Below are 18,572 nucleotides of genomic sequence, written 5' to 3'. Positions count from 1 at the left end.
GTAAGTTATACATTGAAAAATTTGAAAGGCTTTTAAATAATCACACAAAATATTGATTCTCTATGTACCGATGCTGTACAGGGTTTGGTTTTTGTCAGATGTCTAATAAATGTGACACACTGCCTTGCCTTTAGCAAGGAAAAAGGAGAAAAGTGATACAGATAGAAAAGAAAATATTAAACTGTAAATTATTTTATTTTATCTCATGAGAACTGCAGTACTTCTCTTCAGTTTGAATATTGTTGTAACTTTATTTCTCTTTTGAAAATGTAATAGCACTTTGAAAAATTCATACGGTCTGAAAAAGAAAATAACTTTGAGGAATAGACCCCTTTTTGGGACTTTGTGCTATTCAGCTATGTAAATTTTCTGTAGTGGGAGGCATAGGGTTTTTTCATTCTTCTTTTAAACTCTTTTAAAATATACATAGACATTTAATGGTCTTGCTTGAATATAATTATTGCCATAGCTTTCGGTATATAATTTTCCTAAAGTATATTGTCTTCCATTATTATATAGTGGTATTGACATATAAAGAATAAACTCAGGCTCTAAAAACTACTACTTAGTATTTATCTTAAAAATTCCATTACTTTGAATGTAAATATTCTGAGTCCCTGGAAAAATAAGGTAGGTAAGAAGGTATTAACTTGGACTAAGGTGTGACTTAATTGAATATAACTGTTTATCAAAAAAATAAATTAGCTTTCTCTAAGTAAATAAAAATGATAAGATGTTCATTTCAGATAATGTCTTGGCCTAAAAGTATGTTAGTTTTGAAAACCAAATAAAACATTCATTAATACAGTACAGTTACACAGTTGTGCAATTTAATGCAAGATGTTTACACATACTAGTCTCAAAAGCATCACAAAAACGACATGTCTAAGACAGAACCTATAAAAAAAAGCAGTTATTTCTTTCTGGGGAACCTAAAAACAAAAAATAACATGTCTGTTATTTTTTCTTCCCTTGTCCTATGCCAACACGTTGACAAACCTGATTTTCTCATTTCCTAATTGTGCTAATGTCTTCACTGTTTCCCCATCCCCAAGTAGAATACTTCTCAGCCTGTGCTCTCTTACCACTTATCCTCACAAACAAGTTCTGTTGATTTTTAACTACAAAATGTTCCCCCATTTCTGTCTTTTCATGCTCTTCCTAGTATGTTAGTATAGAGATCAATTTCCACTTCTATTTGGGTTCTTGCTCTAACCATTGATGTACACGTGCTTCCAGTCTGGCTTCCCTCAAGTTCATTCATTCCACCCTACCCACTGTCCTAAATTGTGTGTCTTATCATAGGGCCTTTTATTTCTAAATACCTCCACTTGTCCTTCACTGCAAATAGATACAAGTTTGAATTCTTTAGAATGATATTTATGGCTTTTTGGGGTCTGGCCATAGCTTTTTCAGGTTAGCAGCCTATTCCTACCACACAGATACTACCTCCACACCTACCTACACACAATACTTACCTCCACATCTTTTCCACACAGCTACACCTAGTGCTTGTCACATCTTCTAAATATGTCACTCACCCTCCTATTTCTAAGCTTAAGATGGTCCTGTTTCCTCCTCCATTCATTGTTCTACTGACTCTTCAAAGCCAAGCTCATTGTATTCTCCAAAATACGTTCTTATATACCACCAGATGGAATTACCCCTTCCTTTCCTAAAGCACATTGATCATTAATTCATGCCTGATGTATATGCTTTTTTGTGTCATTGTATTCTTTCTACAACTGTATAAACTCTTCAGTTCAGACACTACTTATTTTTTATTCTGTATCCTTTCCTGGAAAAATATCTTATACAGAGTAGACACTGCACAAACTTGCATGGAAATGAGTTGAAGGAGTTTCCTGAATTATTTTTGTTTACTATATACATTTCCAAGTAGGTATCTTGATAAGGAAAGAAAATAATTGATTCATAAAAATAAAAAATCATGTGATAAAAGCAAGTTGATTTTTTTTTTAATTTTATAGGACTGAATATGTCAGAAGGCTCAAATTCTTCAAATCAACCTCATGGTACAAACAGTAGTTCTGTGGCCATTGCTATTCTTGTGCCTTTTTTTGCACTTATATTTGCAGGATTTGGATTTTATCTTTATAAACAGAGGTAAGTTTGTTGATTTTACCTATAAAACCTTTCCCAAATCGTCTATTTCATGTTCTTTTTACTACTCTAGTTCAAATTGTAACTTCCATTTTTTTTTCAGTGTGTGCCAAATAGTGCAACAGGTTTAAAAACCTGGTTCCCCCTGCCTGCCCCCCACCATGCCAACGTCAGAAAACAAAAATTGCTCAGTGAATTTACACGTTCACTTTAACCCTTATTACTCTTGCCTGTCAATTTCCTGGCACGTACTTAATTGTATAAGTTAGTTTTACATTATCCATGATAAGAATTTAGAGATACAAAAGTCAGGTTAACGTTGACATTGAAGAGGTGATACCTGCTGCCACATTTATTTAGAGAAGTGGAGAGAAGTTTGTGACCAAACCTCGTAGCGCACATCACAATACTGACCAGTTTTACCCAGGCAGACAGTTGGTAAAGTCTTCTAACCATCTCCTTTCCTTCTGCTGCTTTTAGAAGATTATGCAATTAGTATGTTATATTTCTGACGTATCTAGTGTATGATTATCCATATTATTAGTTGGTCCTTGTTTTACTAAGTCCATTACAACAATCCAAGTCAGGGGCTTTATTATGTAATTGTCTGCTATTTGGGACTATCCTTTATCAAGAAAATATATAGAGACACAACCAGATAATTCAATGAATATTACCTAGATGCATTTTTCTCAAAACTGATATTTGTATTACACGTTTCAGTCTAGATTACCTACGAGTTATATATATATATATATATATATATAACATTACATAAATTTGTAATAATTGAATATTAGCAGCTGCTTAGGCCTTGTCAATATCAGATTTTATTTACAACAACAAAAAAATCATCACTATATTTATTTATAAAGAAATCTGTTCCAATCCTTTTTTTGTTTTTAAACTATCTTTGTAAAAAACGCATAACCTAAAACCATTTAAACCATTCTAGGCATATAGTTCAGTGGCATTTAGTATACTCACTGTGTCCCAGAGCCATCATTGCCAGTTCCAGAATATTTTCATCACTCCAAAAGGAAATTCTGTGCCCATTGATCAGTCATTCCGTATTCCTACCACCCCTGCCCTAGGCAACTGCTAATCTGCTTTCTGTCTGTATTTGTTTGCCTATTCTGGGTATTTCATATCAGTGGAATCAGGTAACATGTGACATTTTCTATTTAGTTTCTTAAACTTAACATAATGTTTTCAAGTTTCTTCCATATTATAGCATTTATCAGTGTTCCATTCCTTTATATGGCTGAATAATATTCTGTGGTATGTTTGAATGTGTTCTATTTAAATATGTCCATTCATCAAGTGATGGGCATTTGGTTTGTTCCTACATTTTGGCTATTGTGAATAGTGCTTATATATACACTTGTGTACAACTTTTTGTTTGAACACATGCTTCAATTCTTTTGAGTATATACCCCAAAATAGAATTGCTGGTTTATATGGTAATTCTACATTTAACTTACTGGGGAAGCACCAAATTTTTGCAGAGCAACTGCACCATATTATATTCTCACCAGCAATGTATAAGGGTTTTACTTTCTCCGCATCCATGCCAACACTTGTTATTTTCTGTTTTCTTTTCTTTTTCTTTCTTATTTTAATTATAGTTACCCTAGTATATGTGTAAAGTGGTATCTCATTGTGGTTTGGATTTGCATTTCCCTAATTACTAATGACATTGAACATCTTTTCACTGCTTTTTGGCCATTTTTCTTTGAAGAAATGCCTGTTCAAGTATCTGCCCATTTTTTAATTGTGTTGTTTGTCTTGTTGTTGGTTGTAAGTGTTCTTTATACATTTTGGAGAGTTGACTCTTAGCATACATATGGTTTGATATATTTCTTCCTTTCTGTGAGTTGTATTTTCATTCCCTTGATAGTGTCTTGTCCTTTGATGTACAAAAATTTCTCATTTTGATAAAGTCCAACTTATCTATTTTCTTTTGTTATTTGTGTTTGTGGTGTCATAGCTAAGAAACCATTGCCATATTCAATGTCATGAATCATGGTCAGATTTACCTGTATGTATTCTCCGAAGAGTTTAATAGATTTAGCTCTTATATTTAAAAGTTTGGTTTGTTTCAAGTAAATTTTTCACGGCATAAACTATCCTGAAACTTGACATTATTTTCCATAAAGCTGTTGTTTAACATTAGTAAAATGACATTTCTTTTTATCTTCATGATTCTTGTCTAATTAGAAGGAAATGATGTTGTTCCTGGTTTTTATTGTGAACCTAGTTTGAAAAAAGAGAGACAAATACTTTCCATTAGAATTATGCACCTGGCAAGAGCAAATTTTAAGCAATATGTCTATATAGGTAATGTCATTGAAAAAAACTTAAGATAGCTTTAATCAAATTTATTGCTGTATAAATCATCTAACAATTGTTAGTATGGAGAAAAATTCAGAAAATGCATTAGGGATAGTAATAGAATAGAATAGAATAGAATAGAACATAATAGCAAATAAAGTAAGATGAAATAGTTAAAATTTGTGATGTTTGGATGTAAACAAAGGAGTTGAGAAACCAAATTCTTTTAAGATGTATCCATCTTAGGAATTAGGTCCCAGAAACAGGTAGGGGCAAGTCTGCCTTTGTACCATAGCAAATGTCCTCAAATTATGCAGTGGGGTGTGGGAAACTAGAAATAAGAATTTCTCAAAAGAGAGGGAAATAGAGAAACAAAGCAGGAATTCAAGATCAGCAGGTTATGCCAGCCATCCTAGGATCCCTGTGTTTTGTTAAGTAAAACCAAATGTTCAGTTATTAATAACTCTGGAAACTATTTTCATGACTTCATTATCTATAGTCATTTCTTCTTTGAGATTTTGAATTTATTGTTCTGGTGTATATCAATTTTTTAATTTAAATTTTATTTAAACTTCAGTTAGGTAATGTACCATGCAATATTTGTTTCAGGAGGAGAACTCAGTGATTCATCACGTACATACAATACCCAGTTCTTACCCAAGTGCTCCCCTTCACACCCATCACCCATCTAGCCCATCTCAAACCCACCTCCTTCCACCAACCCATAGTTTGTTCTGTATCATTAAGAGTCTCTTGCGGTTTGTTTTCTCTTCTCTCCCCTCTTCCCATATGTTCATCTGTTTTGTCCTAGATTCTGCATATGAGTGAAATCATGTGGTGTTTGTCTTTCTCTGATTGACTTACTGTGCTTAGCATAATATATTCTAGCTCCATCCATGTTATTGCAAATGGCAAGATTTCATTCTTTTTGAGAGCTGAGTTATATTCCATGTATATCCACCACATCTTTATCCATTCATTAATTAATGGACACTTGGACTCTCCCCATAGTTTGACTATTATTGATAATGCTGCTATACACATTGGAGTGCATGTATAGCCTTCAAATCTGTATTTTTGAATCCTTCTTTGAGATTTTGAATTTATTGTTCTAATGTATATCATTTTTAAGAAAATTGAGTATTTATGTTTCTGGGATACTCCAAGTATCTTCCCAAATTAGGCCTCAGTGTTAGTTGTCTGCTCTTTCTGAAATCCTTTTTTAATTAGTGCAGAACTGCCTCCTCTTTGTTCTTCACGTCTCAGATTACATTTTATCTCTGCAGAGGTACTTTTCCTCATTACTCCTCCAAAAGTGGGGCCCAGTTCCTTCCTGTCATATCAACTCTTTTCCTTTTCATCAGAACAATTCTCATTACCTACTTTTTGTTTTATTTATTATTTTTTAATAAATATTTATTTATTAATTATTTTCTATCACTTCAGTGATATGCCTAGGATCCATATGCATATTCCCGGGATCATGCTTGGTACATAATGAATGCTCAGTAAATATCTGATGGATGAATGAATGAATGAATGAATAGTAATAAGATTTAAATTTTATTTTATCATAATTTATACTATACATGCTAGTTCATAATGATTATTGTTGCATCAGAAAATTTAAATTTATGAGATTAGTCATAATGTATTATTGATACTTGTATTACTCAGATTGGTACTGTATATTAATACGTATTATATTAAATAATAAAAGTCACTCAGGATTTAAAAGTGACAGGTAAATTGTTCAAATTTGATCTGTTGAGTTTATAATTTCTCAATTAATGCTTTGAAGTTACATTATGCAGTAACAATGATAACTCAGGTATGTTATGTTTGAGCCCTACTCTGCTATTTCTAGAAAGTTAACACATAGCTAATCCATGTTCTCATCAACAGGACTGCACCCAAAACACAGTATACAGGATGTTCAGTTCATGAAAATAACAATGGCCAAGCAGCTTTTGAAAACCCCATGTATGACACCAATGCAAAGTCAGCGGAAGGGAAGGCAGTACGATTCGATCCCAACTTGAACACTGTCTGCACAATGGTATAACATGGCAACTCTTTGCCTTCTTCAGAAGCGTGGAAATTGACACACAACACAGTGCACATTTAGTTCACTGCTAAACAAATTAAAGCACACTTTTCAGGACTTGCTGGGTCACCTTTTCCTGAGGAATGATAGAGAAGAGTGTTTTTTCATAAACTGGACCCTAATTCTTCTTCATGTTTACCATGGAGAGTTTTACAGAAATTTGGCTGCACTCTGGGAGTGCTTACTCACAGTTTATTTGCTTTTTTTAAAAAGGAGATTATTCTAAAACATAAACTTCTTTGCATATATTGGAGGAGCATCCACTATCAGTATTTCTGTGCTTTATAAAGTATATTAGAGGGACTGGGTTTAAAAAAAAGATATAGGGTAGAAAATAAGAGCTATACTTACAAGAGTCAATAGACCACTGACTTCTCTTTAACAGTCATGAGCCACATCATGCCCATGAGTCTATTTCACACCACTCTGTCAGCTACTCATTTTGTTAATCCAGTCATTGTCTTCCTTATCTCCATGGTTATTTCAGATTGAGTCATGCCCTCAAATGTTTATGAGCTAATTTATGCCACAGAAGAGATAAGATTGCCTTCTCTGATTTGATTCCTTCTGGTACTTGTCCTTCAGTATCATATTGTCTTCTATTTTTAGATTGGTCGTCATAGTTTCTGTAAATGGCAAGATCATTGTGCTGTTCTCCCAATTTCCCTCATTATGCTATAACCAAGATTATTCACTAAGCCATGGGGCGGTGTTTAAAACCTTGCTTCGATCTGTTTTGTCACCCAGAAACCACTCGAGCTGGCAAAAATTATCTATAGTAATAATGATTTTGCAGTTATTTGAGACACCAAACTTACCATCCTTTACCACACTCTCCAAAGTTTTTGAAAGACCAAACAGAACCTATTTATCTGTTGCATTTAGTTGATGATATATGCCATTTTCCTTCCAAATGAGCCTTCAAATTTATTTAACATTGTTTTGAACTTTTATCAACAATGAGTTAAAAATGTAAGATTTTAAGCTTTGAACTTTTATCTAACAGTGAGTTAGACATACATTTTGGTCCAGCCCATAAATATAATGACTACAAAAAATTTACACTTTCAAATGACCAATATAAAGTTATTTCCTAAAGGCATAGGTTTTCCAAATTTTCACACATTTTAAACTTTCTATACTCTTATTCGTAAGAAGCATGTTTCAGATATGACAGGTTTCTTTCACTGTCAAATTAAGATACACATTTGCAAGTTATTGGTGGCTCATTTACAACTGTATCACGGTAATGCCAGCATATTGGTTTAATAGGTCATTGTCTTCCTTTTATAGCATGTTTTACTTCATTGAATAAATTATGTACCCAGTGTGAACTCTTTGTTGATGTCCCTCTCAAATGCGGATAACTCTGTAAACAGTCTCGACTTTTTGTATCATGAGACAGAGTGCCTAAGAGAAATCATTGCACCCAGAAGCGCTGCTTGGATCTATCTCTACAACATTTAGTGAATTTCTTGTAAACCACTTTGAGATACATTGTTTTGGAAATTCATACAATTTTCTCAACATTGTACTCTACTGACAGGATGCTGTTTTAAATTTTATGCCATCAGTTATTTATTCTTGTTTATTCAAATGACTGCAATAACAATGATTCATTCATTAATGTTAAGGTTAATACATTTAAGATCTTGTTTAAACAATGTTTCTTCTGCAACTGGCTACTCCTCTTATATTAATGCATACACTTTTGTAAAGAAGTATATTTTTATGAAAAAAAACTTTGTAAAAGTATGATGTAAATTTTCAGTGCAATGTAAACAAAATAAAAATGGATAATTGCTTTTGTAAAATGTGTATTCTTTTCAAAATTGTTAGTATACTGGATAGCAAAAGGAATAAACAGCCTACATTTATTTGGTGTTTTCAAGTTCCAAACTGCATATTATATATACTTATTTAGCAACATAATAATGAGACATGGGTGTTTTTCTTTATATTTTGCCATTCCCCAAGTGTGACACTCTTTTAGAAGTAAACAGATTCCCACTAAACATTACAGTATCCTAACAATCTCGTCTTAGAATTTTCCTTAGATGTAAATATTTTAACACTACTGTCTAAATTCGGGTATATCTGATGATTTCCAATATTTCTGTAGTATATTTTGTAGAGATACTTATTTTTAGCATACTCCCAAGGTATGGACTTAATCTTTTGAATACATTAAACTAATAGTCAAAAAATCTATTTGCCAGGGTGTAACATGTAAAATTTTGTATTCAAGAAATTTATCAAGTTTACAAAGTTTATCAAATTTATAAAGTTCAAAATACAAGTTACTTACGTTCAATTTTATAAGAGAACTTTTTCCCAAAACATATTGTCTTTATATTTCACAGCCTCAAACTCTGTTAAAAGTCTTTCTCTGTGTATTACACTTTCATTTGAGAAATGAATGCTTCTTGATATAATTATAGTTTCTTTCTAAACTTTAACTGTATTACTTCCACCATACACTCATTTCATGTCTTCTAAACTTTCCCTTGTTGCTGTTTGTCCTTATTTTTATTCCTCTCTGTGCTTTTTTCCTTCCTTTTTCTTTTTCTACTTTTCGATTTGCTTTTTATTTTCTGCTATTTTTTTAATATCCTTTTCTGTTTTACATGTCTTCTCCTTTTTAGCCTTTGATTATTTCTCATCTTAATGCCCAGTTTCTCCTTAATCTTCTCAAAAGTTAGCAGCAATTTTAGTGGAAGCAATGTTATTTTTATTTTTTACCAGCTTTATTGGAGTATAATTAAGCTATTTAAATTTCATGGCATGATGATAAATATATTTTTTATGAGAACATTTAAACTCTACTCTCTTATTAAATTTCAAGTAAAGATATTATTTTAAAGAGGCTTCTTGTACTTCCTTATGTTTAAGAACATTAAACCAACAGGTTCTACCCAGGATCTCTTGATACTGGAGCCTAAGGAGAATGATTGTGGAAATAGACCAAAGGGTCAGATTTCTTTTTAACTTGTCCTTTGCACGTACAAGTGAGAGAAAGAAAAAATGAAACAGATATAACATTGGCTTAAAGAGTGAACAAAAATAGATGATGCTCTCTTAAGGAGATTAAGAGAATACATTGTCAAAGTATTAATCTGTGTATTGATACCTATAAATTTAAAATAGGCACAGTTTAAGTAAGGTAAAAAAAATCTCTTCTGTAGCTTATAGAAATTCATGAGTCTAAGAAATATTTTAGAACAAGTAGTTTGAAATTTGCCTGAAAAAATATTGATTTGCTGCTTTTTTTTTTAGGATAACTTTGGAGGAAAGGGAATATTGATCCAAGAAGATATACATGTTGTAAAATTCCGAGAAATATCTTTCTGTCATCACTACCTGAGCTTGGTATTCCAAAATAATGTAAGAGCAGATTTAAAAGTTACTAGGGAGTAGAAATGGCCACTGGATATTAGATTTCATTCTTCAGTGTACAAGCAATGAAACCAGTGATCACCTGCCAAATACTTTCCCAACTTTTAATAAGTTCCCATGTGTAATAATTTTTATTAGCCTTGAAAAAGAAGTATATTCTATATATTCAAATTCATAGCTATAAATTGTATTGCAAATCACAAAACAAGAAATCTGTGTTTAAACTTTCATAAGATCCAAACATTGCTTGTAACTATTAGGATATCTATGAAAATAGGATGAACCCAGATGTTTTCACGGGACCAATAAGATAAATAGTTATAGAGGAAAATGTAGAACCATCTACATAGTATGACTTAAAAGGAACCTAAAGGCCTTCATTCTCAGCAAGTGTCTTTACACCCTTGAGTTAAGATTGGTATCTCCTGAAGGGACTTGCTAGAATGAAATGCTAGAATATCTGTATGTTAGATATTCTGGAAATGTTAGAATATCTGGAGAATGTCATATAATAGCATTATAATCCCAATAGCCAATGAACATAGCCAACATGAAGCAAGTCTGTAAAGCTAGCATTCCTAATCCTATTTTTAAACCAAGACTTTTCCCAGACTGTGATACTCTTTTTAGAATGATGCTTTTAAATACATAAAGTGAAATACAAAGGAAATTATAAATAAATAGTAAAAAAGTTACAAAAATATTTTGTGTTATATATGTAACAATGTGCATATGTATAAATATATACTAATATACATATGTATACATATATACATACTTCTTTACTATACATTAAATATGTAGCTAATATTGTCTGTAATTTTGTAGAGTATTATAAATAATAGTTTGAGATATTTGTGACATTTCACATGACATGAAAATATCTGTGATTTTTTTTTTTAATTTTTTTTTTCAACGTTTATTTATTTTTGGGACAGAGAGAGACAGAGCTTGAACGGGGGAGGGGCTGAGAGAGAGGGAGACACAGAATCGGAAACAGGCTCCAGGCTCTGAGCCATCAGCCCAGAGCCCGACGCGGGGCTCGAACTCCCGGACCGCGAGATCGTGACCTGGCTGAAGTCGGACGCTTAACTGACTGCGCCACCCAGGCGCCCCCCCTTTTTTTTTTTTAAGTGTTTATTTATATTTTTAATGTTATTGTTTATTTTTGAGACTGAGAGAGACAGAGCATGAGCAGGGGAGGGGCAGAGAGAGAGGGAGACACAGAATCCGAAGCAGACTCCAGGCTCTGAGCTGTCAGCACAGAGCCCGACGCGGGGGCTCGAACTCACAGACTGTGAGATCATGACCTGAGCCGAAGCCGGACTCTCAACCAACTGAGCCACCCAGGTGCTCCTCTGTGATTTTTATTAGTGACAAAATCAGAGATTATTTTTGCCCAAATCTTTAACAGAAAGAAAATACTATATTTTAATGAAAATATCAGTGAAGATAAAGGTAGAACTTTTTCGATGCAAGTTTCCAAACTCTTTGAATTCTACTGGCATATCAAGTTAATAACCCTTCCTTAGAGGTTGGAATTCACAGCAAGTACTTTGAGGGGGCAGGGAAGAAGCAAACATTGATTGCTCTCTTGAGCTGTTGGCAATGAAAATGGAATGTTTAATTTGAACTTTGGTTACCAAATAGCAGCATAAAGTCAATGGACTCAAAGAAGGAATCCCCAGTGAGAAGGTGTAAGTATAGATAGTATAATGTCATTAATCAATTAATTTATTAAAAGCAAATATTTTCTAACATTAAATATATGTATATTACTTTACTGGGAGGTATAAAAGATATTGGATGAGTAAAAATATAAGAAACACATGGATCTTATCCTGAAGTAACTTAAAATCTTGTCAAGCTATTAAACAATTGTTAAAATAATATGCCACACAATAATCCTGTGCAGTAACTATTCACAATTTCAATGAGGAATGCATATTTTCTCTTCTATTTCATCTGTGTGTCTTTCCAAAGAATCTTTATGAGTTGAATGAAACTTTATCTATCAAATGTCATTTTCAATTTAATGGGGGAAAACACCTAGAGTTTCAATAGAAATCAATTAAACAAGACAAGACAAAGGTCAAATTTTTATTTAAAGATATGCTATTTATTAAGGGAAATCTGTCTTCCTTTTCACCTAGTAGTTCTATTCAATAGGTTATTTTTTTTAAAGCCTGTGAGTGGGTATTTGACATGGATTTTCAAATTATGTATTATTTATATATGGTGGAAAATACATCACTAGCTACCAGTGTGCAAGTATCATGAATGTTCACTGACCGGGGGATCTTTTGAAAGGACCATACGTTTGTAACTGTTAAAATCATATTTCAAGGTTAATGACATGAAGATTTCAATGTTTAAACAAAAACTACTCGTTTCTCTCTCTCTTCTACTCACTTTTCTCTGCCTCTCTCCATTTTTCTTTTTTTCTTCCAAATACATGCATATACAGACATAAATGTCTTGAAACAAATTAAAATAAATAGTAGTTATGATCATCAGGATTGTAATGATTACATACATATTTTTTTGTTTTGGGTTTTTCCAGAGTGCATACATTTAATTTTATTATAAAAATATAATAGTTTTAAATGAAAAAGGTAGCTTAAAATTTAAAAGTAGTTTTTACTTTTTTTTCTGATAATTTTCCTTAGAAGAATATCCACACCTAGAAGTGATAGCAGAAGAGCCTGAGCTTAGGACACTCATGTCCACCGTGTCAATATGAATAAAAACCCAAAGAATTAAAAGGGATAATGTCTACACAAAACAAATTGTTTAAATGAGTTAAAGAAAAGTGAGAATAAAATTAGTAAACCTATTAATAATTATTTTTGTCAAGTATCTATATTTTTTACTTTCCTTTTGTGGTTTGCATTGCATCAAAATTGCCTGGAATAAAATATTGCACGTACAGGTAGTTTTTTCCTTGAAAATTAAACTTCCTGTAAAAATGTAAAGTATGAAAATATCCTGAGCCAATTTTTTTTATTTTGTATGTTTTAAAAAATAAATATTTCTCCAAAAACTGTAGTAGTAGATGCTTAACTTTATAGAATAGTTTTTAAATGTCAAAAATCTTAAAAAGTACTTGACCAGGAGTTGGCTTTCTTATGATTAGTCCTGTGAGTCTATGGAGTTATGAATCTCTTTTTCTTTAAAGCAGTAACATTATCCAACCGAAGCTTTTATTTTACATTGCATTTTCCTGTTACTAAGATGTATTTAAAGTACTTTTCCTTGAATAGTGTCACATAACTAAGTGCAAAGCATCATTATTAAGTGACACTTTAAAATATTCCTTAGCACTAAAAAGGAGCAGAAACCGTATTATTTGCCCAGGAATTTAATAAGTGGTTTCTTTATACAAAGGACATTTTAGCTGTTTGTATGCCCCTTCACCCCTACTCACCACATGATGTAGCTAATGGCAAATCCTATCAGCACTCATTTGGGAAAGCAAAGCTCAAATTTTTACGTATAAATGATTTGATGCACTTTTTTAGTAATAATAGACTTCAGCAATACCTTGTTTAAAATTGCAATTTCACTTTCAGCTCTCTGGATATGACTGATATCAGATGACAAAGATGCATATTTAGAAAATGAAAGTAAAAGTAATTTCGGTATAAAGTATGGAAAAGTTAATGTTAACGGAGTCACTTCAAGAATCAACAAATACATTTATTCATAAAATAAGTTTAATATGTAAACTATTTTTGAATGGCAAAACTAATAGTTCTTGTATAATACTTGTTTTGGAAATGCAAATCTATGGGGTTTGTACAGTGATAATTAACTCACAATCTACCTTTAAGTAACATTATACTTCTTCATGCATCATGTTAAAACCTTACAACAGTATACTTTCATTTCTTCCCCCCAGGCATTTTACCATTGTTTTCATACAGTTTACTTTTATTTTTACTTATATCATAAAACCCACAAAGCATTGTTATTAAAAGTCAACTAAATTTTAAATAATAAGAAAAAGGTATGTTTATTTACTTACATAAACCATTTCTGGTGCTCTTTATTAGTTGTATAGATCCAGAGTGACTTCTGTCATCATTTCCTTCCGTCTGAAAGACTATTTTTTTGTTTCTTTCTTGTTTAAATGTTAGCATTTTGGGCGCCTGGGTGGCTCAGTCGGTTAAGCGGCCGACTTCGGCTCAGGTCGTGATCTCACAGCCCTTGAGTTCTAGCCCCGCATCGGGCTCTGTGCTGACAGCTCAGAGCCTGGAGCCTGTTTCGGATTCTGTGTCTCCCTCTCTCTGACCCTCCCCCGTTCATGCTGTCTCTCTCTGTCTCAAAAATAAATAAACCTTTGGGGCGCCTGGGTGGCGCAGTCGGTTAAGCGTCCGACTTCAGCCAGGTCACGATCTCGCGGTCCGTGAGCTCGAGCCCCGCGTCAGGCTCTGGGCTGATGGCTCAGAGCCTGGAGCCTGTTTCCGATTCTGTGTCTCCCTCTCTCTCTGTCCCTCCCCCGTTCATGCTCTGTCTCTCTCTGTCCCAAAAATAAATAAACGTTGAAAAAATAAACGTTAAGTAAATAAATAAATAAATAAATAAAAATAAATGTTAGCATTTTGACAAGCTTAGAGGAAGATCTTTTGACAATTATGTTTTGATCGTTTGAAAATTCACTGGATGGGCTCAGTAGTAGAATAGAGATGACAGATGAAAGAGATGATGAACTTGAAATAGAATAATATATATCATTCACACTAGACCATAGAAATAAAAATGATTGAATAAAAAATGAACAGAGTCCCAGAGACCTGTGAGAAAATATCAAAAGGTCCAATATACATGTTATTGGAGTAGTAGGAGAGAAGAAGTTCGGGGCTGAGAAATTCTTGGAAGAAATAAATGTCAGAAGTCTTATTAAATCTGATGAAAAACAAACTTATGGATTAAAGAAGCTCAGTGAGCACCAAGGAGATGCATTCAAAGAAATCCACTTCTAGACACATCACAACTAAATTACTGAAAAAGCAGGTGGACATAGATTGAGTAAAGGAGGGCAAAGTGATGAAAGAACTATATCCCTGTAGTGATGGAAAGCTCTGTTCTCCTCCCTGACGTCTCTTCAGAGGCCGATTTGTTAGAACACAGAAGTTAACCAGAGATTTTCTTTGGGTTGTGGTACTCAAGCCAAGTCTTATGCTCTGAGCAACTTTAGAAATCTGCAGACATGTTTGGTTTTTGTTAAAATAAGCTCTTCACCTCTAGAGTGCATCCAGACATCTTGGTCTTTCAGAAAGAGCTGTAGTCTAGAGAGATCCAACATGAAGCAGGTATAGGGAAAGATGAATTCAGCTTTGATGATTTCCCATCAAATCTGAAGACAGGAAAATAAAACAAGACAAAAGCAAATTTCACAATTTCCCAAGAGCACCTTCCAGCTTGAAAGTTTGACTTTATTCAACAAAGATACAACCAAGCTATTGTAAGCTCCTAAACTGTTTCAAATTCCTTCTCACCTATAAAGAAGAGTTTAGGTATTGCAGTTAAAAGCATGTTGAGGAACTGAAATGCGGATATGAGAGTCTATAAACTGTGACTGACAGCAAGATGCAAGTTCAGCTCTGTATTTCTCTGGTCCAAAGTCATACCCCTTTTTCCCATTAAAAAAAATCCATATGTATAATTTATAAACAACATCTCACTTGTCAAAAACAACACACTCTTAAAAAGCCAAGAGAAAAAACAGTTGATTTATCCAGGGAAGAGTTAATCAAGTTATAACATTCAGAAAAAAATAAATAAAACGGGAACAATTTTCAAGGGTTTTACTACGAACAAGACTGGTGAAATCTCTTGATATCAGGGGCATTATATCAAAAGGAAACTTATCACAACAATCTCTTTAGGAAAAGGAGGGTACAATTATTAATAAAACCATACTCATAAGAGAGTTTTTTGTAGTGGAAGGAGTTCAAGATTATTAGTGTTTCAGCTGCCTAATGTTGCAGCTAGTTTCTGTTTTCCTTGAGTGGCAAAGAACTAAAGAGGGATAGAGGTAGACACCTTTGACTTGATTAGAATGTGTATTCCATGAACTTCAATCATTCATAGAAGGGAATGCTTATGACACTCATAAGAGAAGTTTGTTGTTTATTTTTCTGAAGTTTAAGAAAGCATCTGAAAATAAAAGAGAAAAGGAAAACAAAGGAATGCAAAATAATTAGGGAATTGTTCAAATCAAGTGAATTACAATGATATTAAGGACATTGAAAAGGTGTTTTTTGTTTATTTTTTAAAAGTATGTATGTCGTACTTAAACATCTTTTTTCTTTAACCCTATACTGTATTTGGCTTTCTATTTTATTGATCCCACACAACCCTCATCAGCTCTCTCCTTAACTCCTCCAGAGTACGCACTACTCATTATTGTTAGAAAAATTGAAGAAATAGTGTTGCCTGGGGGCACCTGGGTGGCTTAGTTGTCAAGCGTCTGACTTCAGCTCAGGTCACAATCTCATGGTTCCTGAGTTTGAGCCCCACCTCAGGCTCTGTGCTGACAGCTCAGAGCCTGGAGCGTGCTGCAGATTCTGTGTTTCCTTCTCTCTCTGCCCCTCCCCTGATCATGCTCTAACTCTCTCTGTGTCTCAAAAATAAAAAAAATAAATAAATAAAGGAAAGAATATTGCTTGAATTATTTGCAAGTATACACTACATAATTTCAATTGGATTCTCTTTGCTACTCATCACTTTATTTACTGCTTTCATTTTTTCAGACACTTTTATCCCAATAAGCTAACAGTCATATCCTTAACTATTTCAAGAAATTCCCATGGAATGCTTTTAATTTCTTTCCTTTGTATCTTTAAAAGTCTTATTATCTTTTAGCCTTTCTATTATCAATTTGCGGTCCTGTAAATTTATGTGTTTCCACTTCATTTTCTTTTATCTCACAACTTTTCCCTGGTGGCCTGTCATTCTTCACATTTTTACTATCACCACTTGGTAAATTACTCCTAAAAATCAAGCCCTGGCCAATTCTCCCATTTGAGACACATATCAAAAAACTATTTGGCTGGATATTTCCAACTATAAGGTTTTTCCAGCTTTTTAAATTCAACATTTTTGAACTTGAACTTATTATACATTATGATCAATTCTCTTAATTACCCTAAGTGCATGAATGACATCACCAGATCTACCCAAGCTAGAAAGTTGAGCTCTATCTGATCGAAATACTCCTTTCAACATTATTGTGTTGAATTAATATTTTCAATCTCAAACTTCCTGCATGCATTTCTTCTCATATTCTCATGCTCAACATTTTAGTTTAACTATTGTTGGACTATTGCAGTGATCTCAATGCAAATTTACCAACCTTAAATATATTTTAGGCAGAAATGTAAGATTAATTTTTGTAAGCCCAGTCATATGAAAATCACTCCATACTCTGAATACCCATGTCAACTAAACTCTCAATGTCTCTGCTGGAATTTGAGTTATTCTGAATTCTTCCCCCAGACTTTAGTACACAGTATTGGTTGCCTACCTACAGCTATCTTCCATTCTTCTACCTATATCCCCATTCTTGTTTGTTAATAGAGCCTTCTGCTTCTACTGTTTCCCCACAGACACTAGGAAAATTCTGATTAGTTTAAGCCTAGAGAGGTTTATACTATTGCCTTTACCAGTGCTTTGTTAATGATGAAGCTTGTGAACCAATTCTACCTCAAGAGGGAAAGTTTGCTAACATCATTAGAAAATTCCTTGCTAGTTAAAAAGTCACACTGAAGAAAATCAATCTGCTGGATATTGTCATGTTTGATTATGACACTTAATGTGCAGTGGCCATTTTATAACTGAGTGAGGGAGGGAGTTTGCATGAGGAAATCCAGCACACTGAGGTTGGCTGAAAGTTGGAAAATAATATCAAGAATCACAATTGTTGGGAACATTGAGGCAGTGAAAACTATCCGTGGGACTCCCTTACCCATCAATTTCTTGTCTTTTAAAGTAATATTTTCTGTATTTTTGAAGCCGGTTGAGTTTTCTATTACCTATAAATGAAAGTATACTTCCATGTCCTTATACTGCAATTCCCACAAAAAGTATAGATGTTTATGTCTACATTAGATCTGCACCACTTACAAACTAACTTTGGACTGATCTTTAACTTCTCAATCTCTCAGTTTTTTCTTCTGAAAAACTGGAATAATAAAGTACCTAATTTTGGGGGCCATTATGAGGTTAAATAAGTTAGTACCAGTAAAACACTTAGAACAGTGAATGGCCCAATCAAAATGCTCAATAAAGGCTATGTATTGTTGTTCTTTTATTTTTGTTTACATTCTTCCTACTCATGCAAATTCCCAGGATGGTCAGGTAGCCCATCTCCATGTCATAGGTAAGATATTGCTATGGAGAATTTGCGTTCCTCCAAAATTCTACCCCCACCCCCCACACCAAGGTGATGCTATTAGGATGGGAGGCCTTTAGAAGGTGGTTAGGTCATAGGAGTGGAACACTCATGAGAAGGATTATTGCCCTTTTCTGAAAGACCCTAAGAGCTAGCTTGCACTTTTCTGCCATGTGACGTTACAGTGAGAAGATGGCAGTAAGGAAACACGCT

The 18,572-nt window shown here is 33.5% G+C and overlaps 1 protein-coding gene across 2 annotated transcripts in view; it reads left to right on the top strand.

The window, feature by feature from the left end:
• The window catches only part of CSMD3 (CUB and Sushi multiple domains 3), a 1,270,863-nt gene extending 1,264,276 nt beyond the window's left edge, over positions 1 to 6,587 (top strand). For both annotated transcript variants that reach the window (XM_047842282.1, XM_047842281.1), the window contains 2 exons: positions 1,992 to 2,127; positions 6,364 to 6,587. In XM_047842282.1, the coding sequence (XP_047698238.1) occupies positions 1,992 to 2,127; positions 6,364 to 6,523 (296 nt within the window). In that variant the 3' untranslated portion in view covers positions 6,524 to 6,587. The remainder of the gene's footprint in view (positions 1 to 1,991; positions 2,128 to 6,363) is intronic.
• Positions 6,588 to 18,572: the final 11,985 nt, after the last annotated feature.

This window comes from Prionailurus viverrinus, chromosome F2 (genome assembly GCF_022837055.1).
Source record: "Prionailurus viverrinus isolate Anna chromosome F2, UM_Priviv_1.0, whole genome shotgun sequence".
NCBI lineage: Eukaryota > Metazoa > Chordata > Mammalia > Carnivora > Felidae > Prionailurus > Prionailurus viverrinus.
The sequence above is the reverse complement of the archived record's forward strand: the minus strand, read 5'-3'. Positions and strand labels throughout refer to the sequence as shown.